We start from the raw sequence: 14,167 nt of genomic DNA on the forward strand, positions 1-14,167 counted from the left end.
TTTATGTTGTTTCAGGAGCATATGAAGTTTGGGACACACTCAATTTACTGAGAAAGCTCCAGATGGATTATAAGATGTGGAACATTTTTAGATTTATATGAGTTGTAGAAAACCTCCGCATCTGGACTGAAGTTAATCCTAGACGCTAAGCTCAAAGACCACTGATTTTATCAATTTGTTCTCACAGCTGTTTCTGTTTCATGTTTCCCGTGGCAACGGCTACAGTAAAAAGCTAACAATCTTATGAAATGACGATGTTCTCTAAACCAGAGGTTTTCAGAGTGGGAATCGAGGGAGCTCAGCGGATGGAAGTGAGAAAATATGACATAAGTTATCAAAAGGAGATAACACAGCCTAAATGTGTGTGATCTGGTTAAAGAGAAAGTTCAGAGCCACAGACGTTTTGGAGAATTCTACTGTGCTTCCCATTTTCCTTCAGTCAGAACCTAACACATGCCTTAGGACAGACCTATTTTTATGTGTATGATATAGTCTGCGGTTCTGTCACAGTAATATTAGCCTGTCTTGGCTCAATTGTTGAGTGTCTATGAGATCAGACAACATAATCATGATCCAGGCATCGGGGGGGGGCTAAGCATACTTGCTTAGTTTCTGTCAAGGGCTAAAGGGGGTACCTTTATCCACTGAAATTTAGATTAAGACATAAGACCAAATCCAACAATGTCAGTGTTTGTCATGCACACTCTTTGGCCCAATGATGACTTTCAGAACAAAGAGAAAGTTTAGAAGCATACAGATGACATACCGCTATACACAAAAATTCAAAGTATAGAGGATTTGTTTATAGTGTGAGAAAAGAACATTTTGTATAGTAAAAACTAAATCAGCAGCAGTTGCCACAACATTCACTCCATGTAGACATACGTTAGCAGCTGAATCCTCGGCAGGTTTTGTTCCTCCCTCCTCCGGTAAGTCTGGCGCTGTAGGGACTGAGACTGGCAGCAGAGGGGAGCGAGCCTTACCGGCCTGACCCAGAGAGGCAGTCTTCACCTGGGGTTTCGGAAGGCTTGCACCTGGGCGAGACAGAAAGAAGAGTAAAAATTATCATATAAACTTTGGATCAGAAAAAATCTGATGCTCAACATTTGAAACCTTGCTTTGTTTCTGACATGGTGATCTCATAAATTTTTCTAGTTTTATGGAAGTTCTTTAACAACAGAACTTCTGAGCAAAAACAAAACAAACTTGGACAGCAATTAAGCGGCAAGTCAAGATTTGAAAGACAAGTTAGCCCAGAATAAATTCACTCAGCCGAAACAGAGAGAGAGACAGTGGCAAATGTAATTTCAGAGAGACCATAATAGCTGCTATTGATTCATCTAGATGACAAGTTTACATGCAACTAAGTGAACCACTGAACAGGAAACAGATAAGAGGCCTGAGCCATCGGGTCATCTGTCTGACCATCCATCAATCCATTCATCTATTCCATTGTTTAGTTGTTGTCTGTCCATACATTTCTCTGAATGTCTCTGAATTTTTCAGAACCATTTTTAACTAAATAACTTGCACAAAAATGCAAACCAGAAAATAGACAAATGAGTGAAAAAGCAAGGAAACAAATTGACCAGAGACAAAAGAAAACAAACATCCAAGCAACAGAAGAAACACATGAATGAACAAGAAAATAAATCAATAAATACATTTACTAACTGCTTTCTCTCCACGACAGAAAACAACATTCAGGAAGTCAAGTTTAAGGATACCCCTCTCCAAGGCGAGACAAAAAGTGAAAGAAAATAACATGGAAGAGGAAAAGTAGGAGACAAAGAGAGGTATGTCTGTTTTTTGATCTCCTCTCTAATTCCCTGAACAGCCTTGTGATGTCTGAACACATCCTCAAGGCTTCGTATACCCACAAATCCCCTCCTTCTTTTCCCTGCTTTGCACTCCTTCACTTCCTGATCAATAAACATCCATTCTCCTCCCTGTGAAACAAAACACCTGGAACAGACGCAACAGCAGTACATTACATCAAAGAACAGATTTAAGCGTCCTTTAAAGTCAACAGTCTTCATGACACAGAGAAATTAAGCCAGTCAAAGAGGAGACAAGTGTGTTTTTACTCTAGCCATCCTAGTTCTTTTTTGAAGTTTAGAAAATGGAAAAGTGAGGTGTATTCCAAAATCCACTGTCCACAAACCCAGCAGAGAAGAAACTTAGAGTTTCTTCTCTAAACATAGTGAAAGAATATGTTGTTTGTCACCACCTTCAATAAAAATAAAGTATTTTCTGTCGCCTCTTTGGCCAAGCCATAACTCACACAGCCACTTGTAGTCGTTGTCTAGTAGGTCGTTTAGGCATTTGAACAATCGACTGATGCTGTCATTGTACCTCATGAGGACACCCTCCTTTACCTGTATGCTAGTTAAGATTTGCAGTACCTTAAAGAGGTGGTATTATGGTTTTTGGCTTTTCCTCTCTCCTTTATTGAGTTATATATCTTTTATATATATATATTTTATATATCTTTTGTGCATGTTATAGGTTTGTAAAGTCAAAATGTTGAACATATCATTTTGCACTGCATATTGTTTGAGTTGGAAAGACAGATATTTCAAGATAGGGTTCAGGAAGCAGGGCTGGAATAGAATCTGATGGGGGTATTGGGAACAGAAGGAGAAGAAAAGGGGATAAGAATCACCAGGAAGGCATTATTTAAATTTCTTAAAGACACTGGGTTGGTGAACAGAATATGAGAGCACCTTATTGAGGTTGATAGCTGAGTGATATGATGTTACACACTCCAGTACAGTAGGTGGCGGTATGCCATTAACGAAGAAGAAGAAGAAGAAGAAGAAGAAGCCCAAAGTCCAGCCCAAAGGGAGTTCCCATCTCGTTTCTAGTCCAGTTCCTTCACTTCCGCATTCTTGTCATGTCACAAGTAAATACGTGTCATAATGCTCGCTGAGCGCCTAGTCTGACACGCCCTCAAAAACACCGGTGGAAAAACACTGAGCTCCAGCCAGAGATGGGGACTCGAATTAGAGACTCGGACTCGAGTGCGACTTAAGTCGCACACACAGTGACTTGAGACTCGTCCTAAAAAGACTTCAGACTTGACTCGGACTGGAGGTGCGGGACTCGTGAATGTTTGTTTTTAGGAAACGTCTGATGAGCTTGCTGTTATTCCCCTCCCTGCCTACGTAACACGTAACATCTGCTGCACACGGCCGCACGTGAGAGAGGACAACAAACACCGGCAGCTGCTGAGCCATTCATCAAAAACTTTGGCTTTAAAACTTCATACAACAAGACCCAAACAAAGAAGCGCTGAACACAAATAGGTTAGTAACCTGTGGTGAGTAAACATGTTTTGCTCAGCATTAGCCATCTAACGTTAGCTTGCTTCTTGCTTCAGCTACGACCTACGAGAGGTTTACTCCAACTGTCGTTCATTATGAGAAGACGAGTGAGTGTTTGTTTACTTGCCAAACTTGTGGTGGTTGATTAACATAGGCTAATCCTTTACGTCCCACTGACTGCCATCACGTTAATTATTGCCCTTGGCTAGAAAGAAGTTACAGGTTTATTGTTGATCATGTAACCTTACAGTTTTATTTAGTTGTAACGTTACACTGGGTTTGAGAGTCAACAGAGTTTGTTCACTTACAGTAGTTTATAAGCTGTCATTAATTGTAGACGCATTGTACATTAGGCTACATGGCTGTGCTCTGTAAGTTAAAAACAGGTTACAGGTTTATTGTTGATTATGGAACGTCACTGTTTACCGTCTTTTCGCTGATCCGCCTTTCTCTGCTTCTGATTGGCTAGTAGTCCTTGACTAGGAACTGCGCATGTGCAACTCCCAACAAAGCTCATTTAGAGACCAGATGTATCACTCCATAGCTAAAACGAAGCCTTCAACACAGGGTGAAAAGAGGAGCTGCAGCAATGTGCAGTATGACAAAAAAGATGGTGTTTTTTGAAAATGAAACCATGTAAACCTGTTCTGGTACAACCCCTAAATATGATTTTGAACCTGAAAATGAGCATAATACCACCTCTATTGGAAAACCTTTGTTCTGACATTGTGTTCTCTGTTTGGGATGGGGCTTTATTTTGTTTTGTCCGAACTAATCAGGAGTGAGTAAGAGTACATATGACTTGATGTTGGAGAGCTGGAAAAAGGTTTGTGAGTCACCAAAACAGTTTCTGTGTTATTGGAATAAAAGGACCCTCTTGCCTCAGCGGTCCACTGGAAAGTCTGTCCTTCAGAAAGTGAAATAGGTTCTTGAACAGTTTAAATCGGGAGTCCTTCATCTTCAAACCCAATGAAAAAAGGAGCTTCTTCACATAAGAACAAGGATATAGTGAAATTAGATTTCTCTTTTCTATCCACAAACACTGTGTAGCTGTCTGCTTTACGGCCTCCTGCTGAGAATAAAGATGACTTTCAAACTGTTGAATCATACTCTCTGCTTTGCAGGAAAAGAACATCTTAGGATTCCAACAGAGAACAATAAAGACAAACACCAAATACCTCCATTACAACAATTCTTCCCCTGCAGAGACAAATTGTTCATCAGTTGTGTTTCCCTGTACTCTGACATAATCATATGTCCCACATGTAGGCTATTTAATAAAGAGTGATTACTCGTATCCATTAAAATTACAGGACTATTCTGCTGATACCTCAAAAGATAAGATGTTAAACATAAAGATAAGATGTTTAACATAAACATGAACTAATACTGTTTACCTTCCTTGTTTCCTTGTTGTTGCAGCAATGTGAAACGTGGTTAAATTAAGTCGTAGTTGGAGATTATCTACACTCTGCTGCTGGTTGATGAAAAAAACTACTACTAAAACTTTCAGCTTCATATCATTTGGTCGCTGCATCACATTTTCACTGCAGAACAACCACGAGCTGAAACTCCATTGACGAGATGACAGCAGAGCAGAATACTATGATAAAGCCAGCTAGAGTTAGTCTAGTTTAGTTTTAGTTAGCCTTTTTCTTTCTTAAAAAAAATTAAATTCTTCTCCTAAATACAATACAGACAACACACACAAAAAAAACAAAAGGAGGGGGAGGGAGAGGCCATGTCACAAACCAAAAAAAAAAAAAAAAAAGATCAGGAATGATACAATACAATAACTCAGATAAATAAATAAGAATAAGAGAGGTGGGGGGAATAACCCCCATTGGAGACAACACCCAAGTCCTGTACACCTACAGAAGCCTTAAACTCCTAGGCTACATATTGAAATTCATGCAACCCTAAAGCACTTCAGTCATGTACTAGCACGCCGTGTTGCTTCCCAAATGTGATCTACCAGGCCTTTTAGCACAATGGTTGCTAGTCTAGTACCCATATAGTATAAGAACGGGGACCGTATACTATGAAATACCTTAATCCTACACTTTGACCTGTACGTCAGATATTCCACAGGTAATATATAAAAAATGACCTTATGCCACCTGGCTAATGTTGGAGTCCTGCAGTCTATCCATTTCAGCAGTATTTTCTTCCTTGCACAAAAAGTGAGAACAGTCTTGGAGTGTGTGGTTTTAAGCTGTTTTGGTGGTAGACTGAATAATAAGGGTAAAGCGTCCTTACTCAATTTATCAAATTAATCAAAAATTAGACCTAGTCTATCCACTATTTTATTCCAATATTCGCCAATATACATACAAATATATTGTATGTACACAATGAATAAAGTTCCAGACCTCAGCATTACACTTTGTACATAGTTCACATTTTACATTTTATGTCTAAGATAGGGCGTAATCTGCAAACGGTGTCTGAATTGGGTTTCCCTCATCTTATTGCAAGCAGAAAGGTTATTTGCCACTTCATCAATGTCTATATTCAGGTCATTAGTCCATTTAGATAATCCTTTATATCCACGCCGCAAAATACCTTTGTCCTTTCCAACAGATATTATATTCTCCTATACGGAAAAAGCTGATGACAAAGGCTGGCGCACTTTTCTACAGTAGCTTTTTGATGGGCAGCTTGTGGGCAGGAAGAGGGGGGATTAACTGACATTTCAACTTGTTGGAAGGATTTATGTCTTCAGAATGTGGCCTGTACAGATATCATTTACACCTAGTTGTGATATGATCGCAAAGTTAACCAGACCACCTTCAGATCATTGCATTTTTTGTCCCACGAGTAGTAAGGAACTAAGAATATCTACAGCGTTTCTCCATTTTTCATATATCCATTAGGATCAGGACCTTGCAAGGGTGCTAGAATGGCTCAAGACTTCCAGTCCCAGTACTTTATTTTCACAGTAAAACTGACCTTGTGTGGCTCTGAATGTCTGTATATCTGTAAATGTGGTGTAGAAATCCCTGCCAGCTTCATTTCAAAATGAAGCAGAACCAAATGTGTTTGTATGACTTCTCAGCATGCTGCTGTCAGACCAAATCCAAACTGGACTGAGCTCCAGAAAAAATATATTTTGTGGAAAAACACAATGAGCTGTTGCAGTAGAGAGCTGAAGCAAAGGTTACACATCCACAGTGGAGAAAGCCATAAAAGAGAGTTTCACGGTGCCTGGCTCACCCTCGGGGGGTTTGTCAGAGAGCGATGGGATGTGGGGGGAACGGCGGCTCATTGAAAGGTGGATATATTTACCAGACAAGCTGGAGTGGAGGTGTGAAACGCCCGCCGGGGGTCACATCAGCAGAGTCAGACTCTGTTTCTGGGTCGAAGGCAAGGATGGAGAGATTTACAACCATAGGAGGTGAGGATGGAGGGGGCGGGGTTATTGATCCTGAGGACGGTTTGAAGTATATACAGTTAAAGATGAAAAGTGTCTTTGAGGAGACATTTTGTCTCTAGAGGGAGAGCCTACATCTCCCCCGCTTCACATAGGAGCTCGGTGTTTCACTGTCTGTCTGCCTGTTTCATCTTCTTCTTTCTGCCTGCCTGCTTGTTGTGTCTACCCTTCTGAGCACTTCATTGGTCACGAAGACAGGTGCACAGACTGACTAAGTGGTTAAGGTTAAGTGAGCTAAAAGTAGCTGAAAATACTTTCCAAAATCTTTATCTCCTTATTTGTGCAAAAACTGTGAGAAATACCAATGTTCACAGATAAAAAGTATTTTCCAATTCATCTCTCTGTCAACATGCTACATGGAATCCATTTTCCATTCCCTTAATTAATTGTACATGTATGGAGGCCCATTATCATTGCAAATGGGTGAAAGGTTAGGCATGATAAAAAATAAACACAGTCACAGTAAGTCAAAATGATGAGGTACTCAAAACATACAAAATTCAAGACAATGACAATACATCAAGATTTTGACCTCTTAAATTAAAATAATCTAAATGAAGTCATAATGTAGATACTGGTAGTAAACATGTGACAGCAAGTGTAAATATTGACTTAGTACCAAAATCTCGATTTAGTGAGTCAAAATTTTCATATATAATTTTGATTTTAAAAGTCCTTAAACGTTTTTGACTCCCCTATCAAAGGTTTGACTTATTATGGCAACCAGACATTCTATGATATTACACTAGAAGACACAAACATTGTAGATATTTTACAAGCACGCACCAGGTAATAGAACAGTGAACACACCTGGTTGATTAAGCTTAGGGCTGGGTGGTATATCGGTATAAAGTACATACCGATATAATTTCAAAAGAGACATAAAATTAGACCGTTTATACCGATATAGTTTGATGTTGAGTTAATTAATATGTTTCGTTCAATCCTGCCAGCGTTTGCTCCTCTCTCTCTCCCGCACCGCACAGCATACTCACAAAGTCACTAACAACATGGAGGGAGAGACAGTGCCGGTAGACACTGCTAAAGACCTGGCTTGTAAAAAACAACGGTTCAGTCAGTGTTTCCCACACATACACTTTACTTCAGCAGGCCGCCCAGGTATATTAACGGCTGCCCAGGTATATTAACGGCTGCCCAGGTATATTTGGCGACACATTGCAGCATTTTTCAGAGAAACACAAGCCATGTTTCCATCCAATTGTCATGCGAATTTTAAGCGTACTTTTGAATTGTCACAAAAAATAAAAAATAAATAGATGTATGTGCAAAGATGTGTGAAATAAGTGCGTTTCCATCAGCTGGTCTGGAGCGAATCATCAAGTCTACGGCAAGCGTAGTTACGTCAGCAAATGTGTTTCAAGCAGGCAAACTGCTACCAGCCATGTCTCCGCACGTTATGGGAATATCTGGTGTTATGCTGGATTTTGCATGCCTACCGAGAATTGCATGCACCTCCAGATAATGCTTTAAAAAGCTATAATATCTTTTGTGGGGTTCATCAATGGTGATAAATGATTTGAACTATATATTTTATGAACATTTAGAGTCTTTAATATTTTATTACACTCAGTAGAAGCAGCATTCATTGAGATTCTCAAAAATATGCGGTGATAACCCCGTTTGATCAGTGTGCAGAGCAAAGGATCTGAAAAGGACCTTTAAGAGGTGAATGCATAATTCGGCAGAACAGATGATGAAGGCTACCTGTCCTGATTTGGATCCACCTCTTTTCTCAGCACAAACGAGCGTTACCAGCCGCGAGGTGCAGGAAATTCTCGGCAGGCATGCAGAACTCTGCACAACTGGGCAAGACGGCGACAGCAGAAACAGCTGATCAGTTGTGAGTCACAAGTTCGCTACATCAGAACATATTCGGAAAAAGTGTTTCCATCTCCCATTTAACGCATTTACTCTTTTTTGACAAAGGTAAAAACCACCTCAAGCAAGCGTAAAAACTTTTTGGCGAAATAAAGAATTATTTTTCTGGAATTTTGTCGTTTCCATCAATGTGATACTTCAAATTGCGCATTAAAAAACGTTGATGGAAACACGGCTACAGAGTCATTACTTTACAAGTTGCGACACGGTGGATATTCTACAAGCACGGACCAGATAAAGCAATAGTGTAGATGTAATTCGTTAGCTACCACGTTGGTTTTGTTTTGAAAGGCTGACATGTGGCGCAGCTGCAGCTGTGAAATGAATCGTGGGAGGAAAAGTCCAGAAGACAAGTTCTAATTTTTTCCCGGCGACTTTATACAACGTAGCCTACTACTAATAGAGAAAGTTACCATAGCAGACATACAGGGAGAGACTGAAAGAAGCTGGGCACACTGATGTGTTTGCAGCGGAGGTACGTTAGGTCTGTGAGGGTGAAGAGAACTGAAGGAGATTCAATAAGTGAGTGACACTTAAATAAGGTGGAGAATTAAGTATAATTAAAACGGTGAAATAACATGTCTTTTTGCTATATATTCATTAGGATTATTTCAGGATTCCTAGCATCCTGGAATGATCTTCAGGATTTTGGTGACCTCCTGACCTTCCATTTAGCGCCACCCTCAGGAGAAACTGGTAAAGCTTTTGTATAGTGTAAGGTAATGAACGAACACTGTAGCCTCTAGAAAATAAGAAAAAGCCAAGTGAATGATTTGATCTGCCTCTGTCCTATGTGGTTGTCTAAATGCCACAGATAACCATTTTAAACTATCTTTTCATTGGTAATAACGTGTGTCCTCAGCGGCGAGATGAAGGCATACACTTTGAAAATGTCCATCACAGCTGGCTCAGTGTTTGCCTCCAGCTGTGGCTGAAATTCCTTTCCTCAGTATCAGACATTGAGTCAGACAATCCCATTATAACTTCCAGTGTAACTGCACATTCAGGCCAATTTAGGTGAGTCACTGTCGACCATCATACTTTATTCTGCAGATGGGCTTTGGAGGCTCGATTTAAAAAGGGAACGAGGTCTCAGGTTAAAAATGGATATAAAATGAGGGAGGAGAGCGTGGAGGTTTCTGTGGTTGGTGAAGAAGAAAGAAAAAAGCTTCTCTGTCCTACCTGTTAAAGTTTAGGCTAGGGGTGTGCCTGTATAAAATTCACACACCACAAAAATTGTGCCCACAATATAATATGTAAACTATATTTTCACAAAATTATTCAAGCTTTCCTATAATACTTTTATTGGAGGTTAAATATGGTAAAATTACTTCACACCATGTTTGCCCTGGATTTTATCAAACTAATGAAATGTATATAGCGACTTTATTCAAATCTGCAAAAGCATTAAAGGGGAAATCCACTCATTAAATATTTCACTTCTTTAAAGAGGTTATATTATGCTTTTTGGCCTTTTCCCTCTCCTTTTTTGAGTTATATACCTTTTTTGTGCATGAAATAGGTTTGCAAAGTGAAAAAGTCCAAAGGGAATCTCCCACAGAAAACACTGCTCTGAACTGCTTGAAAAAAGCTCGTTTGTAGTCCAGCCGCTTCCCTTTCATCCCTGTGACGTCACATGGATGAAATCGCCAAGCGGCTAGTCCGACACGTCTTCAAAAACAGTGGTGGAAAAACAGTGAGCTGCAGCACACAGCTCTCCTCTCCCTTCCAAACACTAGCTACCCTCCAGGCAGTCAATGGACATAAAGTTGTTACTGTGATGTAGTGACAGAGCTAGTATGGCTCGAGCTCCAAAAAGACACTACATTTACCACAATGCAACTTAACAGCATCTTTCTCAGACCCCCCTAACTCCTAAATGTTCCCATCTTTCAAACCTCACACATCCAGTTTGTAATGCAGACAGTTACTCTTTAAAAATTTGTGTCTTAAGTCGAACCTGAAATTTTCAGATTTTTGAAAGTTCTTTCAGAGCCACAGAAGACATTTTTAAACTGCTTTCACAGGCATTTCACATGTGGAATGCCCAACATGTCCTAGGGCTGGGCGGTATATGGGTATTATGAGGTATACCGATATAATGTCAAAAGAGATATAAAATTTGACAATACCGTTTATATCAATATAGTTTGATGTAAAGTTAATTAATATGTTTCTGTAAAGTCCTGCCAGCGTTTGCTCCTCTCTCTCTCTCACTTACCGCGCAGCCCCGCCCCTCCATCTGCGTCTGCACGCAGCCGTCTTCTCACAAACTCTCAGCAACACAGAGCCGGTGTTATGCCGAGTTTTGCATGCCTGCTGAGAATTGAATGCACCTCCAAATACTGCTTTTAAATGCTATAATATCCTTCTTGGGGTTCATCAAAGGTGATAAGTGATTCAAAGGATATATTTTATGAACGTTTAGAGTTGTTAATAGTTTATTACACTTATTAGTAGCATTCATTGACATTCAGCAAAAAGATACCGCATTTAATCAGTGTGCACAGCAAAGTGTCTTAAAAGGACCTTAACAGGTGGATGCATAATTCAGCAGAACAGATGTTCTAGGCTACCTGCCGAGATTTGCATCCACCTCTTTTCTCAGCATAAATGAACGTTACCAGCCACGAGGTGCGTGCAATTCTCTGCAGGCATGCAGAACTCTGCACAACACCAGCTGACACTGCTGAAGACCTGGCTTGTAAAAATTAAAAAAATGGTGTTTGCCAAACATACACTTTATTTCGGCGGTCCACCCAGTTAGGCGACACATTGTAGCATTTTTCAGAGAAACACAGAGCTACTACGTTACAAGTCGCGACATGTCGGATATTTTAGAAGCGCGGACCAGGTTAGACAAGCGCCAGTGAACAAACCAGTCAGATGTCATTCGTTAGCTACCACGTTGGATTTGTTTTGAGAGGCTACGTCCTCAAATCCTCAACATGCGGCACAGCTACTGCTGTGAACCGAAGGGCCGCAGGAAAAGTCCAGAAGGCATGTTCTTTTCTTTAGTGACTTTATATAACGTAGCTTTACTACTGATGGAGAAAATCACCGGAGCTGACTTACAGGGAGATGGAGAGATTGAAAAAAGCAGGGCACGCTGACGTGTTTGCAGCAGAGGTACGTTAGGTCTGTGAGTGCGCAGAGCGCTTAGCAGAAAATATCGAAATATATTCTGTACCGGTAGTCAGGGATATGACTTTTTGGTCCACATCGCCCTAACATGTCCTCATACCCGAATGACAAAACAGGTCGTTCAACGCCTCCCAAAACAACACATATGGGCGTTCCCTGTACCAGTCCAGCGACAGGCGTACTGGACCTTAACAACATTGTGTAACTCATGTGACATGAGTTACATGACATTAAACACGGGGTTAACATTGTGAAACGTCGTATTTTGGTTAGGTTTAGTCAACAAAACTACTTGGTAAGGTTTAGGAAAACAGGGTGGTTGGGGTTAAACTAAGTCATGAAAATCATGTGACTTAACTAACAGTAACACTATTTAACTTAAAACTCTAAATAACTCAACATTTACTTGGTTTAACACGGAACTCGAATGCAGGTCTTCTGTGTGAAAGTCCCGGGTTTGACCCATCCATTTCCTTACATGGACTTTCTAACTCTTTATACTACATCACCTGACTCCCTGTTTCGCTACTGACATGTGGCCACAATAAACGTAGCCCATAAACATGCTGGAACAAAGAACCTATGTGGTTGTTTTTCTAGAGAGGACATAGACCTCTATATCAACGTCAGCAGCTGATTGTGGACTACAAGAGTGAAGGCATGCCTCCATTAATGGGACTATGGTGGAGCAAGCCAGTAGCTTCAGGTTCCTCGGGGTTCACATCAGCGAGGACTTGAACCAGACTCACCACACTAACACCGACACAAAAACTGAGAGACCATGGCTCTTCTTCCTCTTCAGGTTGAGGAGGCTTAACATGGAGTCCAGGATATTCTGCAACTTCAGGAGTATCCTGATTGGCTGCCTCACTGCCTGGTATCGCAGTTGCACCGCACTCAGGCTCTACAGTGCATGGTGAAAACTACACAGTACATCACCCGGGCGGAGCTACCATCCATATACAGTAGGACCTCTACACCCAGCGGTGCAGGAAGAAGGCCAACGGGAGGCCAGAGGCCCCAACCACTCCAGTGTTCCAGGAGCCACGTTGATTCCACATTCTAGCTTAAGAGCACATGAACACACAGTGAAGTCAGAAGAACGAGTTCACAGCTCGGGAAATGGGACAATTTGCAACCTCACCACCAGATGCCACTAAAACTTACACTCTGAACCTTTAAAATGAGGTGTGGTTAGGGGCATTGTTGGCACATCGCTATCTTGAAGGCAGCAGAACGTGACTGTGCCATTGACAGACAAAAACCTGGTTTAAATTCAATGATGCAACATTTTCCTGCTATTTAAAGGGTGTATTATTCAGATGATAAGATGTGGCGTTTAGATCACAGATATATCCACGGATCAGGTGGGCCGGGACAGAAAAATTAACATTCTGATTAATAGCGGATGGGTGAAAAACGGTGAAGGAGACGCTGTGTGCATTTACTTCACTGATTATTAAAATCTCCCGACACGCCGACAGGATCATCAGGATCTAATGTTAATTGATGGTCTGTGTTCTTCTACACATCCAAAAGGTCTCACACACACAGTCCACGTTCATACAGTGAAACTGTTTGGAGTAAAGCAGCCATCCTCCTGATAAGCCCAGAGCTCCATCAGAGTGTCAAAGAAGATTTTTAATGTCACGTCAACATTTCAGTACATTTTCCTGCTCCGTTGCGTGATTTTCTTTTATACATTTTATATAAACATTGTTGTAGGAGCCTGACAACAACAGCTTCACTGTAATTGTTGTACATATGACAAATAAAATACTTAACTTGACTGCCTCATCATGTCTGTGTTTGTGCACCCATTCAAGTTTCACACATGTTCTAGTTTCTTTTGGGTGTTATTGCTTCATTTTTAAAAAATCAAAAGGTTTGTGAACGCACACAGAACCTAGCAGGGATGTATCATGGTTTGGTGCCCTTAAAAGCCACTACTGTTGCCTGCCACTTTACTGCACACTACCTGTGCATTTCACAAATACAGCAGTCACAAGTGTCACTCTCCTCCACTGCCTTCTTTCTCCGGCCTGGGAGAAAGAACAGAATCTGCACCCACAATTCGGTCAAGACGCTTTTATAGGTCGAGTACCTAAGGCTAGCTTAGCAAGCCATGTTAGGTTGCAGTGGGTTGAAGGACGCTCCCTTGTAGGTGAACAAAATAAAACTGCTAATGATGGCAGGAGGGATGTGCAGTGTTTACAGAGACCTGCAAAACTCACGGTATAGAAATCAATGTCAGTGTTATGATATATATATTATGCTTTACCTTGGTATATAGTAAAAAAAAAAAAAAAAAAATATATATATATATATATATATATATATATATATAGATTTGATTATATATATA

General features: G+C 40.6%; 1 protein-coding gene across 1 annotated transcript in view; it reads right to left on the reverse strand.

Annotated features, from left to right (window-relative positions):
* Positions 1-14,167, reverse strand: part of dcc (DCC netrin 1 receptor) — a 370,318-nt gene that overhangs the window by 16,354 nt on the left and 339,797 nt on the right. Inside the window, exon 30 of the mRNA XM_046066250.1 lies at positions 886-1,034. Coding sequence (XP_045922206.1) covers positions 886-1,034 — 149 coding nt within the window. The remainder of the gene's footprint in view (positions 1-885; positions 1,035-14,167) is intronic.

Source organism: Micropterus dolomieu, linkage group LG13 (genome assembly GCF_021292245.1).
Source record: "Micropterus dolomieu isolate WLL.071019.BEF.003 ecotype Adirondacks linkage group LG13, ASM2129224v1, whole genome shotgun sequence".
NCBI classification, from domain to species: Eukaryota; Metazoa; Chordata; class Actinopteri; order Centrarchiformes; family Centrarchidae; genus Micropterus; species Micropterus dolomieu.